This window comes from Nesoenas mayeri (assembly GCF_963082525.1).
Source record: "Nesoenas mayeri genome assembly, chromosome: Z".
In the NCBI taxonomy this organism is placed as follows: domain Eukaryota; kingdom Metazoa; phylum Chordata; class Aves; order Columbiformes; family Columbidae; genus Nesoenas; species Nesoenas mayeri.
This window is the reverse complement of record NC_137542.1, coordinates 325,325-348,085: the sequence shown is the minus strand read 5'-3', so window position 1 is coordinate 348,085 and position 22,761 is coordinate 325,325. Positions and strand designations below refer to the sequence as shown.

The 22,761-nt window shown below is 57.1% G+C and overlaps 1 protein-coding gene across 1 annotated transcript in view; it reads right to left on the bottom strand.

Moving 5' to 3' along the window:
• ZCCHC7 (zinc finger CCHC-type containing 7) overlaps positions 1-22,529 on the bottom strand; it is a gene marked incomplete at both ends in the record, with an annotated part of 122,090 nt that extends 99,561 nt beyond the window's left edge. Inside the window, one exon of the mRNA XM_080362173.1 lies at positions 21,842-22,529. Within this exon, the coding sequence (XP_080218299.1) occupies positions 21,842-22,529 (688 nt within the window). The remainder of the gene's footprint in view (positions 1-21,841) is intronic.
• Between the last annotated feature and the right edge of the window lie 232 nt (positions 22,530-22,761).

Here is a 22,761-nt window from a genome sequence, read left to right as displayed (position 1 = left end):
CTGTCTGTCACGGACCCATGTCTGTCTGTCCTGGACCCATGTCTGTCTGTCCTGGATCCCTGTCTGTCTGTCCCCGGACCCATGTCTGTCCGTCCCCAGACGGTGTCTATCTGTCCCTGGATCCCCGTCTGTCCATCCCCGGACCCGTGTCTGTCCGTCCCGGATCCCTGTCTGTCTGTCCTCAGACCCATGTCTGTCCGTCCCTGGACCGTGTCTGTCTGTCTTTGGATTCCCATCTGTCCATCCCTGGACCGTGTCTGTCTGTCCCTGGATCCCTGTCTGTCTGTCCCTGGACCCGTGTCTGTCTGTCCCGGATCTCTGTCTGTCCATCCCTGGACCCGTGTCTGTCTGTCCCGGATCCCCGTCTGTCTGTCCCGGATCCCCGTCTGTCTGTTCTGGATCCCTGTCTGTCTGTCCCGGATCCCCGTCTGTCTGTCCCGGATCCCCGTCTGTCCATCCCTGGACCCATGTCTGTCCATCCCGGATCCCCATCTGTCCATCCCGGATCCCCGTCTGTCTGTCCCGGATCCCCGTCCGTCTGTCCCTCACGCGGGCTCCCCCGCGCCCCACAGGCCCTGTGGTTCCAGCCCGCCGGGCAGTGGCCTCGCGCACAGACGCTGCGATTCGGCGCAGCCGCTGCTGTGGACGCGGCACAGAGCCCTTCGGGACGCACTGCGCCGCACACTCGGCCCAACAATGACGGACGTTTTCCTCTGGATTGCTGATTTATTTTCAAACACAAAGCACTATAGCATCAAACTGTAGAAAACAGTTATCCTGATTACACACACTAATGCTACAACATTTTCCCAAAGGGAAACCTTGTTACCAAAAAGACTAAAAAAATTAAATTTCTCCAATATAGATATATTAGAAATTCAGTCATTTTTCAGCTTTCAAAATAACTTGTGCCAAAATCTATGTGGGTTATTGATTAATTCATTACTTGTTATTAAAAAAAGGGAACGTGAGAGTCTTGAGTAATGTCACCATTACTTCATTTTTTACAACGTGCAGTCAAATGGGTGCAAACGGGAACACAGGAGGTTCCACTTAAAGATGAGCAGAAACTTGTTGTGGTGAGGGTGTCAGAGCCTGGCCCAGGCTGCCCAGGGGGTTGTGGAGTCTCCTTCTGTGCAGACATTCCAACCCGCCTGGACACCTTCCTGTGTAACCTCAGCTGGGTGTTCCTGCTCCATGGGGGATTGCACTGGATGGGCTTTACAGGGCCCCCAAACCCCTGACACTCTGGGGTTCTGAGAAAAAAGGATTTTTTCTGCTTCCTTACAACTTATTTATAGCTTTTAAAGGGTATATTTCACAGAATATCTCTCTCTCTCAAAAAAGTAGTTAAACTGAAAAAGAATCAGCAGACGGGAGCTCCAAGGTTACGGTTTGTCAGCCGCCAGGCCTCGCGGGTCTGTCCCCACCGCCTCAGCGCGCCCGCGCGGCCCCGGGGACACCGGCACGCAGCGAACGGGGACACCGGCACGGAGGGGACGGGGGACACCGGCATGGAGGGTACCGGGACACCGGCACGGAGGGGACGGGGACACCGGCACGGAGGGTACCAGGACACCGGCACGGAGGGGACGGGGACACCGGCACGCAGGGGCAGGGGACACCGGCACTCAGGGGACCGGGGACACTGGCACGCAGGGGAAGGGGGACACCGGCACGGAGGGGACGGGGACACCGGCACGCAGAGGACAGGGGACATCGGCACGGAGGGGACGGGGGACACCGGCACGGAGGGGACGGGGACACCGGCACGCAGGGGACAGGGGACACCGGCACGGAGGGGACGGGGACACCGGCACGCAGGGGACAGGGGACACCGGCACGGAGGGGACGGGGACACCGGCACGCAGGGGACGGGGACGCCGGCACGGAGGGGAAGAGGGACGCCGGCACGCAGGGGACGAGGGACGCCGGCACGCAGGGGACGGGGGACACCGGCACGCAGGGGACGAGGGACGCCGGCACGCAGGGGACGGGGACGCCGGCACGCAGGGGACGAGGGACGCCGGCACGCAGGGGACGAGGGACGCCGGCACGCAGGGGACGGGGGACACCGGCACGCAGGGGACGAGGGACGCCGGCACGCAGGGGACGGGGGATGCCGGCATGGAGGGGACACCGGCACGCAGGGGACGAGGACACGGCCGTGGCGCCGCACCACGGATCGCGCCGCAGCCAGCCCCGCAGACGCGCCTTCTGCCTCAGAAAGGGAGAATGAAATACAACTGGAAATCAGCGTTCTCCATTTTTGCCGGTTTAAGAAGATTATTTAAATGCCAGAAGCTTATTATTTTGCAAATTTATTTCATCAGGTTTTCTGGCACATTTCAGCCATTGGTATTTTGTCCAGGACAGACTGCAGCTGAACTTACTGCTGCTAATATTTTATTAGCAGTTTCCAGCACTAACGACTGCACAACTGTGGGTTTTGCAGTTTTTTGTTATTGTTATTATCTATTTTATGTATGCACTTCAGAAATAACTAATAAATATCTCTTCATAGACGCACCAAAATGTTTCATTTAATGCTTGTATAATTAGAGATATTATAGATGCATAAATGTAAACATCTCGCTGTAAATAAAAATACAGGGATGAGTTTTGTTCAATGAAATCTGTGTGTTCAGATTAGAAATGCGTACAGGTAGCGTAATTGTTTCTGGAAAGACACAGAGAAAGCTTATTTTGAAGCTCTATGTTTACACTACACTTTGTATCAACATCATAGCGATTGCTCCATTAACGCGCTCAGAAAGCAGGTGCTGGGGGTGCGCAGCGCGGAACGGCGGGCGAGCGGCGCGTCCTCCAGGGGCGCACGGCGAGCCGGCCCCGCTCCCCGTGTCCCTTTCTGGTCACACCTCTCCTGGCTTCCAAGGGGAAGGTGACAACGTCTGAACCACAACAATCTGAGGCCAGAGCTGCCCACGGCGCCGCTCAGACCGCGCGCACCAGGACACGCCGCGGTCTGCAGGCGTCGCCACAGAAGGGCAGCGCTAGCGACCGCGGGTACTGTGGTAACACAGCACCACTGACAACGCTGCGCTGTACCGCTGCACTTGTTCCACTTGAGCACACTAGAAAACAGAGGACTAACTCTGTTTTTGTCACAAAAACGGTATTCCAGTGCTTGAGACAAAAGGCTGAAAAGCAGTGTTTTTCCACCACCAGCGATGGGGGTTGGGCTGCCCGTCCTGCCCCGCGGGCACCTCAAACACCCACTGGTGTCACCCAGACGTGGTGTCACCCAGCCGTGGAGTCACCCAGCCCTGGTGTCACCCAGCCCTGGCGTCACTCAGCCGTGATGTCACCCAGCCCTGGCGTCACCCAGCCGTGGTGTCACCCAGCTGTAGTGTCACCCAGTCCTGGTGTCACATAGCCGTGGTGTCACCCAGCCATGGTGTCACTCAGCCGTGGTGTCACCCAGCCATGGTGTCACCCAGCCATGGTGTCACCCAGCCCTGGTGTCACATAGCCGTGGTGTCACCCAGCCCTGGTGTCACCCAGCCCTGGTGTCACCCAGTCCGGGTGTCACATAGCCGTGGTGTCACCCAGCCCTGGTGTCACCCAGCCCTGGTGTCACATAGCCGTGGTGTCACCCAGCCCTGGTGTCACCCAGCCATGGTGTCACCCAGCCCTGGTGTCACATAGCCGTGGTGTCACCCAGCCCTGGTGTCATCCAGCCCTGGTGTCACCCAGCCCTGGTGTCACATAGCCGTGGTGTCACCCAGCCCTGGTGTCACCCAGCCCTGGTGTCACCCAGCCCTGGTGTCACATAGCCGTGGTGTCACCCAGCCCTGGTGTCACCCAGCCCTGGTGTCACCCAGCTGTGGTGTCACCCAGTCCTGGTGCTACCGACGCTCACAGAGCTTTGCGTAACTTTTGCTCGCTGACCCACACCGACAATGGTCATTAATTAAAACTTAGAATTTACTTGCGGGGGCCGGTGACGAGTCCAGTACTGATTCCTCAACGCCGTTTTGATGTCTTCCTGTCTCCTCCTGTCCTAATTGTTTATTTTCTTTGACAAGAATTGTTTGAACAGACTCTGATTTTTCATTCATTACATGTAGAATTGTATCCTATCTGGCATTTCATTCTATTAATAAACTTCAAAACTACAATAATGACGTTGAACTTTGGGAAACGACCTGAAAATAACTTGTTGACTGTTCAAATTCACCATTCAGACCAGAAGGGCATGTTTTGTGTTTCTCCTCATCCCTGAATTCGCTGACACAGCAACGTTCATGTTTTCCTCGCTGAGGTTAAGTGTTCGGTTTAAAAACACAACTAACCATCGCACTGCACCGGCTCCGCGTGCCCGCCAGGCGGGACAGCCCCCGGCGCGGAGACGGCCCGGCCGCCCGTGCCAGCAGCCACAGACCAGCGCCCGTGTGGCGGTCACCTCTGTGCCAGCGGAGCCCACGCCAGCAGCCGGGATCCACTCACCCAGGATCCACCCACCCGGGATCCACCCACCCAGGATCCACCCAGCCAGGGATCCACCCAGCGTGGATCCATCCAGCCAGGATCCACCCAGCCAGGGATCCACCCAGCGTGGATCCACCCAGCCAGGATCCACCTAGCCAGGGATCCACCCAGCCAGGGATCCACCCAGCGTGGATCCACCCAGCCAGGATCCACCCAGCCAGAATGGATCAGTCCCGCACCAGAACAGAGCCGGTTCTTGTTCTGGCAGCCCAGTCCCGCACCAGAACAGAGCCGGTTCTTGTTCTGGCAGCTGAGACCCCCACCAGAACAGAGCCGGTTCTTGTTCTGGCAGCCCAGTCCGCACCAGAACAGAGCCGGTTCTTGTTCTGGCAGCCCAGTCCGCACCAGAACAGAGCCGGTTCTTGTTCTGGCAGCCGAGACCCCCACCAGAACAGAGCCGGTTCTTGTTCTGGCAGCCGAGACCCCCACCAGAACAGAGCCGGTTCTTGTTCTGGCAGCCCAGTCCCGCACCAGAACAGAGCCGGTTCTTGTTCTGGCAGCCCAGTCCGCACCAGAACAGAGCCGGTTCTTGTTCTGGCAGCCCAGTCCCGCACCAGAACAGAGCCGGTTCTTGTTCTGGCAGCCCAGTCTGCACCAGAACAGAGCCGGTTCTTGTTCTGGCAGCCCAGTCCGCACCAGAACAGAGCCGGTTCTTGTTCTGGCAGCCAAGTCGCTGCCGAACTGCTGACGGGTTCGGTGTGTTTGTCGCCCGTCTGTTCTACGAGCAGGTGTCCCCTCTGTGAGACACAAACTGGAATGATGACAAGTGAACACTGACTGAGAAACGGCCTCAGCTCTACTGATGAAAAACATCAGATATTGGAAAATTAAAAAGAAAGGTTTAAATGAAGTTACCCTTAATAACCAATAAATTTCCAGTTTATTTTACAACACTATAAGTAAACCAAGACTACAAATCTTTATTATGGGAAGGATTTAGTTCCCGAAGAGCCTTCTTGCTCATTCAAGGTTCCTTCACAAAGCAAGTAAAGATTAGTCAAGCTTTGAAATAAAAATGAACAAAGAAGAGAGGGGGTGATTCGAAGGCACATTCTCTGTGACGATGAACGTGGGCTACTAAACAAACCAACGGACCTGGCTTTAAACTAACTGCCTGCACTGGGCAGCTCTAACTCGCAGGCTTAGCAGCGGTCACCAATGTGATCCAGCGGCAGCGCGGTCTGTCTGCAGGCTGTCTGTCCGTGTGACAGTTTTCCACCTGTGACAAAGCCTGAGGCGGGTGACAGCGACCGGACGGGATTTTATGTCCCTTTCCAGGGCTAAGACAAGATGAGCCAAAAAGCATCTACAGCTGCTCCTTTCCATCTGAAGCAATTGTGTTCCCTGCCCCATCAAGTACCTGGAACATTTTCATGTCTTGTTTCTAATTATTTGAGCCCGTTGGAGAACGATTTTCAAATGTGCATGTTCCAAGGAAAAGTATTTCTCAGCCTTTGTCCTTTAGAGAACGCACACGCGTGCCATAAAAAATTACCTCACAGATACACTTCATAAACGTGACAGCAGCATCTAAAAACATACGGCACTTTGAACACGGGCACTAAGGTACAGAGCTCACGTGAAAACTTCTCATCTCGCACCTCAGGGAACGAGGATTTTAGCAACTTTAGTGTTTTCTGAAGTTGAGGTTTTCTTAGGTTTTTACGAGCATTTTCAGCACAAAGCAATTTTTAAGGCAAACCACAAATAACTGTCCAGCACAGTGTACTTGTTACGGTGAACGCCCAGCCCTTGTGCTCGGAGCCGCCCAGCTCGGCCGCAGACCCGGCGGAGCCCACAGCGCCGGGGGGAGAAACCAACCCGGCCACCGCGCTGCGGGAGACGCGCTCGGCACGGCGGCCGGCGCGGAGCCCGGTAACGGGGCTCGGCGAGGGCAGCGGCACGGCGGCTCTGCCACCGCGGGCACGGGAGCGGCCGGGGCGCCGGGCAGAGGGGGCATCGGAGCAGCCCCGCAGAGCCAGGGGACCGGAGCCGGGCCGGGGGACCGGAGCGGCCCCGCAGGGCCGGGGGACCGGAGCCGGGCCGGGGGACCGGAGCGGCCCCGCAGGGCCGGGCCGTGGGACCGGAGCAGCCCCGCAGGGCCGGGCTGGGGGGACCGGAGCCGGGCTGGGGGACCGGAGCCAGGCCGTGGGACCGGAGCCGCGCGGAGCGGTCGCAGGCGGCGCAGCAGCCGCCCGTCCCCGCTGAGCCTCGGCACCTCGCTTAGAAAGACAAAACACAGCGAAAGTGCCTCCAAGCCGTAACCGCATCACCCGGCTTTGGAGAAGCGGCACCTGCACGAGGTTACTGCTCACCAAGAGGAAATAAAGACGGAAACCAGCAGTCAGTGCTTTATGTCTGGTTTTCATGCTTCGTTTTTGACAAAAGGATGGAGCAGAGACCATTTTAAACATTTGTTTTTTCTATGTGGAAATCTAAAAGTTTCCAATATTTTTTAAAAAGGGTACATTGAAAATTAAATAAAAATATACAAACTAAATCACTACCAGCTTAAAAAAAAATGGTCAGCACAGACATATTTCAGAAAAACACAGGGAATAAAGTGTCCTGACTCACAAGAACCCCGCAGAACAGCTCATGGGGGGGTCCAGCGTAAGTCATTCGACGTATACTTCAAATGACAACTGAACTGTCGCTGTGCTCTGGCTGCTGACACTGATTCCTTACAGGAATCCTCTTTGCTCTTTCAAATTTTATGTCAAAACAAAATTATAATAATTAACAATCTGATGAGCAAACCCCTGCAGCGCACGCCCGCTCAGCATTAGCTCCAGGGGCACCACACGTTCAGTGACGCCGGGACGGTTTTGTTCAGCGCGCCGGTCACGCAGACATCGGCCGCACCGCGAGCGCGGCCAGGAGACGCTGCCCGCGGGGCGGCCGCCTCTGACGCCCCCGCGGCGTCCCAAAGTGCCCTCACTCCATGTTCCTCTGAAAAGCTGCGCATCAGCTATCGCGCGTGAACACGACACGGGTGCACAGCGCGGCATTCACACACGCGTCCATAAACACACACATATAATACACGTGTATGTTACATGTTGTGTGTCTGCACACGCGAGCCCCTCGCTCCGCAGGGGGTCCCCAGAGCTCTGCAATCAAGTGCAGGTACCGGCGTCGGGCTTACCTTCAGGCAGCATCTGCACGGGGACGTGTACAGCGGTAACGCAACTACCGCCACCGCCCACCCCCGGAACACCCGGCGGTTCGCCGCCTCTGCTATAAAAGGGCCGAGAAAACTCTGGTGTGCACAGAGAGTTTCAAAAAGAGACCAAAAAGCATCTGGCAGCCCCCCCGCCCCCTCACTCCCTGGCTGTTGGGGTTTTAGAGGAGATTTGTGAAGCGCCGGGGAGGCCCGGCCAGGCCATGGCTGCTCTGGCTGCGGCGCTGAGGCGGACCAGCCCACGACACAGCCGCGAGACACGCCAACAGCCCCACAGCACGCCAACAGCCCTACGACACGCCAACAGCCCCACGACACGCCAACAGCACCACGACACGCAAACAGCCCCACAACACGCAACAGCCCCACGACACATTGAACAGCCCCGCGACACATGGAACAGCCCCATGACAGGTGGAACAGCCCCATGACACGTGGAACAGCCCCGCGACACGCGAACAGCCCCACGACACGCAAACAGCCCCACAACACATGGAACAGCCCCACGACACATGGAACAGCCCCATGACACGTGGAACAGCACCGCAACACGCGGAACAGCCCTGCGACACACGAACAGCCCCACGACACGCGAACAGCCCCACGACACGCAGAACAGCCCCACAACATGCAGAACAGCCCCACAACATGCGGAACAGCCCCACGACACATTGAACAGCACCGTGACACACAGAACAGCTCCATGACACATGGAACAGCCCGACGACACACAGAACAGCCCTGCGACATGTGCCAACAGCCTCGTGACACATGGAACAGCCCCGCAACACGCAAACAGCCCCGTGACACGCGGAACAGCCCTGCGACATGTGCCAACAGCCCCGCGCCATGTGGAACAGCCCCGCAACACGCAAACAGCCCCGCGGCACCTGCCAACAGCCCCGCAAGACGTGGAACAGCCCCACGACATGCAGAAACAGCCTTGCAACACCTGCCAGCAGCCCTGCAACACCTTCCAACAGCCCCGCGACACATGGAAACAAGCCCACGACACGCAGAAACAACCCCGTGACATGACACAAACAGCCCCATGACACGTGGAAACAGCCTGCAACACACGGAAACAGCACCGCAACATGGGGAAACAGCCTCACAACAAGCGCAACAGCCTGCAACACACACAAACAACCCCACAACATGCACAAACAGCCCCATGACATGCAAACAGCCCCACGACACGCAGAACAACCCCACGACAAGCACAACAGTCCACAACACGCACAAACAACCCCATGACATGCACAAACAGCCCCACGACACGCAGAACAACCCCACGACACGCGGAGCAGCCCTGCACGCAGATGAATCTGCGCTTGGAGCAGAGTTGTTTTGTGACTGGTGCCTGTGTGTGCAGTGTCCAACCGGCCTCGTCGGTGTCTGCGCGTGTATTCCCATCACCTGCACGGCAAACGTGGCCAAACGGGACAGAACCAACCCCCACACATCAAACCTGACCCTGTACCGCAAAGGAACCCACAGAATTAGCACCAAACTGGTGACAAAACGTATCTTGGTAGCCAGTTCTGTCCGTATGGCTTTATGCAGCATGTGAGCCGCGGCTTCACCGCTCCGTAACACCAGCTGTACAGCACCACGTCCCCACGGGCAGCTCTGCCGAACACACAGAGCCTCCCTTTTGTTATTTTCTCACTTCTAACACCGCCATTGTCCCCCATGACGTATTCAAGGTACTTGGCACCGCTGCACACAATGTAAAATCAGAGACATTAGCAAGAGTATCCGAGGAAAAACAGACACACGAACCCAGCGCCACAGGGAGTGAGCGGGGCTGGGTCTGGCAGCAGGAAACCCTCCTGGTGCTAAAGAAAACTCACACAGAAAGAAACACCTTGCAGCGAAATTCAACAGCTGCAAAACACGGCCCTTCTGTGGGCAGTGCGGCTGTTCCGTAAACCCCAGGCGCACAGCTGGGCCCTGCGCGCTGTCTCCCGCGGCCGCCGCGCTCACCGGCACCGCCGGGGCCCTGCGGCACCAGCGCCCACAGGCTCTGCGGGAGCAGTCGCCCCGGCACAGGCGCTCACTCGGTTACAGGTGGAGCCAGAGCTGTCCCAGCGCCCAGGGAGCAGCGCCAGGCTGGCTCCGATGTGGCACCGACATGGCACTGCCACCGACTTGGCACTGGCACCAACGTGGCACTGGCACCGACGTGGCACTGGCACTGACATGGCACTGGCACCGACCTGGCACTGGCACCAATGTGGCACTGGCGCCGACATGGCACTGGCACCAACGTGGCACTGGCACCGACGTGGCACTGGCACCGAAATGGCACTGGCACCGACATGGCACTGCCACCGACGTGGCACTGCCACCGATGTGGCACGGGCACCGATGTGGCATTGCCACCGACGTGGCACTGGCACCGACGTGGCACGGGCACCGATGTGGCACTGCCACCGACGTGGCACTGGCACCGACGCGCTGCCTGCGGCAATCCCGCTCACCAGCAAGAACCACCGGAGGAGGATCAGCCTACGTGAAACGCAGTCATGGAAGGCAGACAACGCTTATCACCACTAACACTAGAAATATAAATTATACACATAACAGCGTATAAAGACAAGCGTTATAACCATTCCAGGGCTCGGCAGCTTGTGTCACAGACACTGACTACGCACCTGCATTCGCAGATATTCGGATAGTCTGTGGGTGTGCCTGCATCTCCTCCCAGATCAAACAGGAGAGAGCCGCTGAACTCCGGCGCTCACAGGAGCAAGGTTTCCGTGTTCTCCGCCGGGCAGCCCTGGACACGACGGCGCTGGCCGCACAGCACCGGCCCCGCGCGCCGTCCGCCCCTCAGCGAGCAGTTTCCCCAGCAGCGCCAGTCACGGCCGGGGCACGGGAGATGAACCGCGTGCCATCCTTCTGTGCCCCCAGTGCCAGTTCTGCCCACAGCCTCAAACACAAAAACGCTTCCTCTGGGTGCTACTATGGACAGGGAGACATGTAACAGAACATTAACAACACCCCGTTTCATCCCTTCTATTGGTCCTTCTCTAGAGTTCTGTTCTGGCTGGAATTCATTAATATAAACTTTCTCCGTGCTTACTCCACACACACATCTGCGTGGTTCATGGCCCTTTGCACCCAGCTCAAAATTTACTTTTTCCCTTTTTAAACCCTTAAATTCTTTGTCCTTGGTATATTCTCTGTTGCATTTTGTAATTACTTAAAAGTCTTGAACTTCTGCTTCAGAGGAGTTAAATCAGCTTCAAAAATTCAATAGCAATTTGAGAGTTTTTCCCCACCTGTAAAAAACCCAAAGAAACAGGGACAAGGAAGAAAGATCAAACTGATGACAGAAGTGGAAAAATATTCCCCTTATAACAATCAACAGAACAGCAAAAAAAAGAGAAAAGAGTGAAAAAGCCACCCAGAATATATGACCATGTAAGCATGGGCAGTCTTGCAGAAAACCCAGTCAGCAATCCAAGGCCATGGGAAATTTAAATCAGAGCCGGGTTCACAACGGCGGAATCCGTGCGGCCAAGGGCGGCCCGGCGGCGGGCACGCGGGCACGCGGGCACGCTTGCTCTGCACCCTCCAGGTTCGCAGAGGAACTTTATTAGTTTTATTAATTTTTTTCTTAAATAATCAAGAGATCCAAGTGTATCCACATTACACAGTAAAGAAGATTAAGTTTTTTCCTTAATCAAAACATCCATATGCATGCGCTGTATCTCCCGAACAGCAGGTGGATTCCCAGCGCTTATTGCTGCCCCGGGGCGCATTCTGCTGCAGCAGCTCATGCACAAAGCGCCAACACCCCCGGTAACGCGGGGGCGGCAGCCGGGGAGCGCGCAGGAACGCCGCGGGTCACAGACCGGGGAGGCTGCGGCACCGCGGGCACACGGCAACGCACCGTGACACCGGGCACAGCACCAGCACCGCGGCACAGCCTGGGAACAGCACCAGGGCACAGCCTGGGCACAGCACCGGCACTGCGGCACAGCCTGGGAACAGCACCAGCACCACAGCACAGCCTGGGCACAGCACCGGCACCGCGGCACAGCCTGGGAACAGCACCGGGGCACAGCCTGGGCACAGCACCAGCATCGGGGCACAGCCTGGGCACAGCACCAGCACCGCGGCACAGCCTGGGCACAGCACCGGCACTGCAGGCACAGCCTGGGCACAGCATCGGCGCACAGCCTGGGCACAGCACTGGGACTGCAGGCACAGCACCAGGACCTCTGGCACAGCACCAGGACTGCGCGCACAGCCGGGGCACAGCACCAGGACTGCGGGCACAGCACCAGGACTGTGGGCACAGCACCGGGACTGCAGGCACAGCCGGGGCACAGCACCAGGACTGCAGGCACAGCACCAGGACTGTGGGCACAGCACCAGGACTGCAGGCACAGCCGGGGCACAGCACCAGGACTGTGGGCACAGCACCAGGACTGCGCGCACAGCCGGGGCACAGCACCAGGACTGCGGGCACAGCACCGAGACTGCAGGCACAGTTGGGGCACAGCCGGGACACAGCTCCGGGACTACGGGCTCCCACCCCCTCTGGAAGCCCCTGCACCCCACGGCACAGCCAGAGCCTCCCACCCCACCGCAGCTTCACCGCAGCCCGTGGCTGGTGTGGTGCCGTGTGCGAGCTCCGGCCAGCCCAGTTCTCCCAGCTCTCCCAGCTCACACCAGTTCACACCAGCTCTCCCAGCTCACACCAGCTCACACCAGCTCTCCCAGCTCACACCAGCTCACACCAGCTCACACCAGCTCACACCAGCTCTCCCAGCTCACACCAGCTCTACCAGCTCACACCAGCTCACACCAGCTCTCCCAGCTCACACCAGCTCACACCAGCTCACACCAGCTCTCCCAGCTCACACCAGCTCACACCCGCTCACACCAGCTCACACCAGCTCTCCCAGCTCACACCAGCTCTCCCAGCTCACACCAGCTCACACCAGCTCACACCAGCTCTCCCAGCTCACACCAGCTCTCCCAGCTCACACCAGCTCACACCCACTCACACCAGCTCTCCCAGCTCACACCAGCTCTCCCAGCTCACACCAGCTCTCCCAGCTCACACCCACTCACACCAGCTCTCCCAGCTCACACCAGCTCACACCAGCTCTCCCAGCTCACACCAGCTCACACCAGCTCACACCCGCTCACACCAGCTCTCCCAGCTCACACCAGCTCACACCAGCTCACACCAGCTCACACCAGCTCACACCCACTCACACCAGCTCACACCAGCTCACACCAGCTCACACCAGCTCTCCCAGCTCACACCAGCTCTCCCAGCTCACACCCGCTCACACCAGCTCACACCAGCTCTCCCAGCTCACACCCGCTCACACCAGCTCACACCCGCTCACACCAGCTCTCCCAGCTCTCCCAGCTCACACCAGCTCTCCCAGCTCACACCAGCTCACACCAGCTCACACCCGCTCACACCAGCTCTCCCAGCTCACACCAGCTCACACCCACTCACACCAGCTCTCCCAGCTCACACCAGCTCTCCCAGCTCACACCAGCTCACACCAGCTCTCCCAGCTCACACCAGCTCACACCCGCTCACACCAGCTCTCCCAGCTCACACCAGCTCTCCCAGCTCACACCAGCTCACACCAGCTCACACCCACTCACACCAGCTCACACCAGCTCACACCAGCTCACACCAGCTCTCCCAGCTCACACCAGCTCTCCCAGCTCACACCCGCTCACACCAGCTCACACCAGCTCTCCCAGCTCACACCCGCTCACACCAGCTCACACCAGCTCTCCCAGCTCACACCCGCTCACACCAGCTCTCCCAGCTCTCCCAGCTCACACCAGCTCTCCCAGCTCACACCAGCTCACACCAGCTCACACCCGCTCACACCAGCTCTCCCAGCTCACACCAGCTCACACCCACTCACACCAGCTCTCCCAGCTCACACCAGCTCTCCCAGCTCACACCAGCTCACACCCGCTCACACCAGCTCTCCCAGCTCACACCAGCTCTCCCAGCTCACAGCCGCTCACACCAGCTCACACCCACTCACACCAGCTCACACCAGCTCACACCAGCTCACACCAGCTCTCCCAGCTCACACCAGCTCTCCCAGCTCACACCCGCTCACACCAGCTCACACCAGCTCTCCCAGCTCACACCCGCTCACACCAGCTCACACCCGCTCACACCAGCTCTCCCAGCTCTCCCAGCTCACACCAGCTCTCCCAGCTCACACCAGCTCACACCAGCTCACACCCGCTCACACCAGCTCTCCCAGCTCTCCCAGCTCACACCAGCTCTCCCAGCTCACACCAGCTCACACCAGCTCACACCCGCTCACACCAGCTCTCCCAGCTCACACCAGCTCACACCCGCTCACACTCGCTCACACCAGCTCTCCCAGCTCACACCAGCTCACACCACCTCACACCCGCTCACACCAGCTCTCCCAGCTCACACCCGCTCACACCAGCTCACACCAGCTCTCCCAGCTCACACCACCTCACACCCGCTCACACCAGCTCTCCCAGCTCTCCCAGCTCACACCAGCTCACACCCGCTCACACCAGCTCTCCCAGCTCACACCAGCTCTCCCAGCTCACACCAGCTCACACCAGCTCACACCCGCTCACGTCGGTGTTGCCCGCGGGTCTGTCCCGGTTCCCGGTACCCGCAGCCCCCGCCAGCCCCCCCAGGGGCTTTGGCTCTTTCGACGTTGAAACTCGTGCCGTGCACAGTCCTGCTCCGTTTCAGAAATGCCGCACACACCATTATGTATCGATAACAGAAATATTTCAGTTGATAAACTGATTTTCACCGGGAAATCCTTTTTACTTTTGAAAGCAGCTTTCGCTGAAACTGAACTCTGTGTTTCCACGGCTTCAGCATCCAAGAACTACGCGAACTTTGGCCGCTCAAACAGCGTTTCTGTGGCCTGACACAACTGCAAATGTCCTGTAGATATTTTTGTAGAAAATGATGGCCCCACAAATATCAGGACTCCAGAACAACAACGTTCTTTATCTTGCAAAGGTTGGGCTGAAAGTTAATGAATTAATTAACAGCACAGGCAGACAGACACACAGATGTGGCCGGCGTGGTGAAGCTCCTGCAGCGCCCAGAGCCGGGGAGCAGCGACGGGCACATGCAGCCGCCGTTTAAACACCGAAGTTAACACCGGGCGTTTCCTGCTGAGCGCGGCTGACCGAGGTGAACTCGGATAAACTTATCAGATTGCTGCTTCCGTTTTGACTCCGTAAGCTGCGGTTACTGCTGCTGAAAACACCTTTATACACTATTTTGTAGGAAAGAGGCAAAATTAAAATACCCCCCCTGCTTTCTTTCTCATTTAGGCATGTATTTTCGTTATGAGTTCATTCACTAAATGTTCAAATCCCCTTCTATCTTCAGGTGCATTTTTGCTATGGTTTATTTGACTAAATGAGAGACTTGATCACTAAGGATGAAAATGAGTGCGGAACGAGACCTGCACCTGGAAAACAAGACAGAAATGGACGCCAAAATAACTGAGAAAATGGTTTGGAAATACTCGCTTGCACTCAACCTTTTGTTCACTGTTCCTTTTTGTACAGGGCAGTTTTACAGGACAGTAACAGCAAAAGTGGACATAAAACCCCCTGCGTCACGTGAAATTATTTGCCTTTTGGGTACTTGCTTCATTTCACGACTCATTTCTACAGAGAAGATGAAGAATAATTGTATTTTGCCAAATTCCGGAGGCAAACTGCTAGGGAACACCAGAGTTATTTCACCTGTTCAGACAGCTCAGACTGACAAACATCCCGCAAGACACGCAGCCCCGGCCGAGCTCTGCGCCGCTGCGGCGCGCCCGAGGGCACCTGAGACACGGCCGCGTTGTACAAACCCCGCACCCGCAACAGCCCGCACGGCTGTGCTGTACAAACCCCGCACCCGCAACAGCCCGCACCCGCAACAGCCCGCACGGCTGTGCTGTACAAACCCCGCCCCCGCAACAACCTGCAGGGCTGTGTTGTACAAACCCCGCCCCCGCAACAGCCCGCACGGCTGTGCTGTACAAACCCCGCCCCCGCAACAGCCCGCACGGCTGTGCTGTACAAACCCTGCCCCCGCAACAGCCCGCACGGCTGTGCTGTACAAACCCCGCCCCCGCAACAACCTGCAGGGCTGTGTTGTACAAACTGGGATTCAAACCCCCGCCCCCGCAACAACCCGCACAGTGTGTGTTGTACAAACCCGCACGGCGTGTGTTATACAAACCCGCACAGGGTGTGTGGTACAAACCCGCACGGCGTGTGTTGCACAAACCCGCACAGTGTGTGTTGCACAAACCCGCACAGGGTGTGTTGTACAAACCCGCACGGCGTGTCTTGTACAAACCTGCACGGCATGTGTTGTACAAACCCGCACGGCATGTGTTGTACAAACCCGCACGGCGTGTGTTGTACAAACCCGCACAGTGTGTGTTGCACAAACCCGCACAGGGTGTGTGGTACAAACCCACACGGCGTGTGTTGTACACACCCAGGGTTCGAACCCAAACACAGGCTGCGCTCCACAAACGCACCAACCCCCGAACGCGGTCGCATCAGCCCCTGGTCCCCGGGGAAGGACGCGGGAGGGCAGAGGACGGCCCGAGGAGGTGAGCTGTCCTCTGTACCCCGAGCGGCCGCACACAACGCTGCAGCTCCGCAAGCGTCTTTCCAGAGGCACGAGGAGAACATCATGCAGAGAGCGGGACTGCAGCTCTCCACGGGAGAGGAAATACGTAAATGGAAGCTGCTAATGAAGGGATGGATGAAAGACTTCCAGCTACAGGAGATTAACGTTCTTACCATACATACTCATTGCAAGTGGAGGACGGGGTGGGAGGGGAGCACCCTCCTCCAGAGACCGGAGACTCCGACGCTGAAGAGGAATGCGCTACCTTTAGTGCACTGTGCAGTTTCCAACAATTCTCTTTGCACACTCTCTCCTAGACTCCAGACATTTTTAAAATCAGGCAAATGATACCAAAGACCTAGATTTCCTGAATTACCTGTTTTTAAACACCACATGAAGCAGGCAGGACACGTTCTGCAAAGTACCCAGCAGCAGCAGCACACGCGTCTCCAAATGCCACCAAGGAAAGCCCAGGTGGCCAGGGGGACAGGTGACATGCGGGGGTAGGTGGTCACCGTCCTTCAGCTCTGCGGGAACTGTGTACAACCTCACAGAACAGCACAGCCAGGGCACCGCGCACACCGCGCACACCACGGGCACTGTACACACCGTGGACACCGCGGGCACTGCACACACTGCAGACACCATGCACACCGCGCACACCGCAGGCACTGCACACACCACGGACACCACGGGCACTGCACACACTGCAGACACCGTGCACACCGCGCACACCGCGGGCACTGCACACACCGCGGACACCATGTACACCGCGCACACCGCGGGCACTGCACACACCGCAGACACCACGGGCACTGCACACACCACAGACACCGTGCACACCGCGGGCACTGCACACACCGCGGACACCACGGGCACTGCACACACCACGGACACCGCGCACACTGCGGGCACTACACACACCATGGACACCACGCACACCGTGCACACCGCGGACACTGCGGGCACTGCACACACCGTGCACATCACGCACACCGTGGGCACTGCACACACCGTGGACACCGTGCACACCGCGGGCACTGCACACACTGCGGACACCGTGCACACCATGCACACCGCGGGCACTGCACACACCGCGCACACTGCGGGGACTGCACACACCACGGGCACCGCGGACACAGCGCACACCGCGGGGACTGCACACACCGCGGACACCGCGCACACCGCCCCGGTACCTCTGTGTGAAACAAGAGCACCAGCACCCCCTGCACATCCCAGGTAACGGGAGGCTGCCACCCGCTGTGCGCGCGGTGAAACCAGCAGGCGCGTGAGGAAAGGTGCTCTTTACAGATACAGCGCTGCTCAACCTGTTAGACGAGCAAAAATGAAACGTGACAGGCGTCTAAAGCCACTTGCAAAGAGGGCGGGAAAGGGAAACGCTTCGAGCTCTGCACTGAACAGCAGGGTTTACCAGCCATGATTTCCAAGATGTCACCTGAAGACAAAAGGGTAGAGGCAAACCTGGATTTGCCATCGGGACCCAGAGCTGGTTTCCCAAGGCGCAGTGACACCTGTCTATCACGGCGGTGACGGAGAGCAGAGCGCCACACGGGAAGACGACTGCACTGGAGGCACCAAGGAAGTCTTATTTGTTTATAGAGAATATTGAAATTAAGGAGGCTGTAGACAAGAGCAGCGCAGGCAAGTAAGATGTAGAGAAGATAACAGAATACAAAAATATGCCTAATTCCTTTCTTTGAGGATTTCTGACGCCAGTGGAACCTCAGCATCTCTGTTTCTGGGTCCCAGACTCACCAAACGACCGACACAACCGGCAGCTCTCACAGCCAGGGAATTGCTCACATTTCAGCTTCTTGTTCAGTGTGGAGCAAACTGGACCCCAGTGCACCAGGACACCGTCCTGGGAGGCCGTCCCGCCTGCGCAGGCACAGGCAGCACTGCGGGAGGCAGAGGGAAAGCGCCTCCCCAGTCCCCGCGCCCCACGCGTCCATGCGAGCTGGTACTGCAAGCCCTAAACTGGGATGTACGTACTCTGCAGTCAGCTAAACACCTGGCCTCATTCTTTAGAAATCCTGAAAACAGAACTGTGCATAGCTCAAAATAATTTAAATGAATTAGAAGATAATATCTTTGAGAGGATAATTTGCCAACAGGTATATTTAAAATGCATTTCTTCCTTTGGATTTAAATTTTTTATGTTTACATTTAGGCAAAGAAGTCACAGAATCACCGAATCACAGACTGGCCTGGGTTGGAAAAGCCCTCAGAGATCATCCAGTCCAACCCTTGGTCCAACTCCAGCCCACTGACCAGATCATGGCACTAAGTGCCATGGCCAATCTCAGTTTCAAAACCTCCAGGACGGTGAGTCCAGCACCTCCCTGGGCAGCCATTCCAATGCCTGACCACTCTCTGCACAGAATTGCTTTCTAATCTCCAGCCTCAATTTCCCCTGGCAGAGTTGAAGCCCATGGCCCCTTGTCCTATTGCTGATGCCTGGGAGAAGAGCCCAATCCCCACCTGGCTAGAACTGCCCTTCAGGTGGTTCTAGAGAGTGCTGAGCTCAGCTCTGAGCCTCCTCTTCTCCAGACTGAACAAGCCCAGCTCCCTCAGCCTCTCCCCATAGGGCTTGTGCTCAAGTCACTTCCCCAGTCTTGTTGCTCTTCTCTGGACCCTCCAGCACCTCAATGTCGTTCCTGAGCTGAGAGGATAGAAACAGAGATACAGTGCTGTGTAAGCTCAATAAAGAAATTACAGTTACTTTACGTAAGGAAGACTGATGGCTTTTGTTCCCTAAAACTGTTCTAATGCTGTTTCGGTCTATCACTACATACACAGATACGTGCAGCACTGGTTTGATTTCAGCCTGTGTCTCTGCATCCCCATCACCACCCACGTCAGAAACAGAGCAGCTGAACCGCACTTTGGTGTGCCGGAGCCACCCGACGCCATTCCCTGGCACTGTGCCGTGCTGGAGAGGGGTCTGGACAGAGCCCACCCTGTGCGGGCCCCGCGGCACGGACACTGCGGCACGGAGCCAGTGGCGCAGACCCCATGGCACGGACCCCGCAGCAGGGACCCTGCGGCAGGGACCCCGTGGCACAGAGCCCGCTCTGCCCAGGGCACGGACCCCGTGGCACAGAGCCCGCTCTGCCCAGGGCACGGAGCCCACGGTGCAGCAAACGCAGCGGCAGCGGCTTGTGCACAACTGGAAGAAACGTGCAGAGGTCGAGACTTTCTGCGAACCCCCCGCACTCAGGAAGGCGACACGAAGAGCACAGGGCCGTGCGGGTCTCGCCAGCACCGTTCCCCCGCGGCCACGTGTCCCCAGGTCACCCGCCTGCCCAGCGGTCATGAGAGAACATCCTCTGCCCAGAAAACGTATTATCTGTGCTACGCACAAACTGGACCACTGGCCAGCAGCCACCACACGCCACCAAACACTGGCTGCCCAACAGGCAGAGTAATTTAAGAGAAAGACATGCTAATTAGCGCTAGTTTCAAAGAAAGACAGGAGATGAAAACAGAAAAAGAAAGGTATTATGAAATTATTACGAAATTTAGCAACTGCATTTTAATTCTTAGAAAACACATTTTAAAATAATTATAGGTAGAAAAAAAAATACATAAATTCCAAATACAACATGGCTCTGTGGGGTTCTGCCCTGGCACCTGGTGCTTCTGCCGCTGCCTGTGCCGGGGGCCGTTCCGAAGCCCCGAGGCTGGGCCAGCGCGTTGGTGCCCGGACCAGCCCTGGGGACCCGCGCACGCGACGGGCCAGACTGTGGACAGCGGCGCAAGAACACGCGCAGGAACAGCTCCCGAGCAAAAGCCAGAGTTACGGGCACGGAACAGGCGTTTTACCAGGAAAGATGGCAAAGGCAATCTGTGAGCTTCCCCTCCCCACCCGCGCCACAGCAGCGTGACAGCCGCGCCGCTCGCGCAGCCGTCTCGAGGAACCGCAGCCTCCAGGCCGGCGCCGCGCAGCCCTTCCTCTCCCGGCACAAACCCACATCGCTTACATGCACAACAAGTCAAATTATGGTATACTTCTTCTTTAAGTGAAAAAAACCAGAAAGCAGTGTCTCCAAGGTGTCCCCTCCGCGGTGACCAGGCCAGCCCTGCCGCCGGGGCCGCTTTCCCAGGCCAGCAGGGGACACCGCTTCGGGACACCGTCTGTTCGGGAAACCAGTGGGCAGGAAAAACCACGGCTGATCATCTCAGAGTTTCTATTTGCTGGTGACAAAGCATGTATTACATAGTATGATTATTACAAACACATATTTAAAATACCTCACTAACCATCACATGCACTAACTTTCTGCGCTGTAATGCGGAAGAATATGCTGCAAAATACCAAACCATGAGATATTAGTCTTGGTTGGGAATCTCTCTGAGTCATTCAGTGCAGAATCCATACAAGAAGTTACAGTAAACTTCAGACCAAGAGCATGAAGTGCCAGGCTCCCGCGGCAGCGGCTGCAGAACCGCTGGGCGCTGACCCTCGGCTCCGCTGCGGCTCACGGCAGCGCCTGGCAGCGTCACGGCACCGCAGGGTACCACGCCGGGCAGGCCGGGGCACCACGCCGGGCAGGCTGGGGCACCGTGCTGGGCAGGTTGGGGCACCGCGCTGGGCAGGTTGGGGCACCACGCCACGGCAGCGCTGGGGCACCGCGCTGGGCAGGCTGGGGCACCGCGCTGGGCAGGCTGGGGCACCGCGCCAGGGAGGCTGGGGCACCGCACCAGGCAGGCCGGGGCACCGCGCCAGGGAGGCTGGGGCACCGCGCCGGGCAGGCCGGGGCACCGTGCAGGGCAGGCTGGGGCACCGCACCAGGCAGGCCGGGGCACCGCGCAGGGCAGGCTGGGGCACCGCACCGGGCAGGCCGGGGCACCGCGCCAGGGAGGCTGGGGCACCGCGCCGGGCAGGCCGGGGCACTGCGCCGGGCAGGCCGGGGCACAGCAGTGCTCAGCACGGAGCGAGCGCCCACGCTGCTCCCGAGTTAGGAACACCTGCTACCTTCCTGCCCTGCAGCGCCCTTCATCAGTCGTTTTATCGTTGTGCAGTCCCCACCTCTGATTTCCTTCACACCTTCAGTCCCCAGAATGTGGCAGGTTTTTTTCCTACTCACTTTGTTTACAATAAGCAACCACTGTGTTCCCTCTGTATTCCACCCCCGCTCCTCCCTGCCCACCCGCAACTTCTTATTTGCTCTTAAGAATACAAAAATACAGGAAAGTCGTAAACTCCACAACATGAATCATTCTGAAATTACTTCTAAACTTCTACCAGCAGAAACACTCTTTCCAGATCTGACACTACTGAAATAATGGTATTGGAATGGTATAAAAAATGGCTATTTCCTTCATCATAGTTTTGCAACCATCGTTAAGAACTCCAATTTGGTTTCTTTTTGTCTTTCTTTTCAAACATTGACATCAGTATTGTTGCAGACAAATCCTCCCACGTACAGAAGAATAAATAAGCGATTAAAAAAAGTACTGACCTTCACTGACCGGAGTCGCACAGCCCTCGAGGTTCAGCATTATATCTTTGTCTCTGTCATCAGTACTGGCTCCCAGCAGCATCCAGCTCTCGACGTTGTCACTTTCGGATACCAGGCTGTCCTCCTCTGAGCTGTCCTCTATTACGAACACATCTTGGATGGTAAGAGCTCCAGCGGAACCACCCGGGTCAGGCTTCCCACCGGTACTTTTCCTTTTCCTTGGAAGGCCCGTGGCTGACGCAGTGGGACACAGGGCGTCACACCCCGGAGCTTCGGGGTGACGTGGTGTGGAACAGATCGGAGGGGTTTGTCTTCTACTGCGAGCTAAAGAGCTTGTTGACTTCTTCCCTTTGCTTTTATAAACACTGTCTTCATCCGGTGTGTCAGACAAGACGATGATCTCGGGGTCGTCTGAAAACTGAACACCACCATCAATTAATTCAGTGCTCTTCTTGTCTTTGGAGCGTTTCTCAGTTAGAACTGAACTATGATCCAGGATTCCTGCAACATCGTCTTCTTCATCCATTTCCAGTGTGCTTATTTCTCCAAGATTTTGGGAATAGTGGATCTGGCTGTAGAGATGAAATTCCACCTCACTATCAACGCTCTGCTCGCTGGATGACTCCTCGCGATAAAGTTCATCTTCGTACATTTCAGTATCATCAGCGTCTTCGTCTCCAACAAACATTCTGGAACGCGAGTAGCCTGTACCAACAAAACCCAAAGGCTGTGTCAGAATGGTCACGAATGCAATGGTACCTTTGGTCTTTGCAAAATTGCTAACGTTAGACACAGAGCTCTGTGTGGAGAAGACAAAACCGAGCAGACTTAGCAGCTACGACATCAGTGCTCAAGTCCATAAGAGTAAAAGCTACTTGAGGATGCACATTGTTTAATCTTAACTACTGATTTAACCTGAA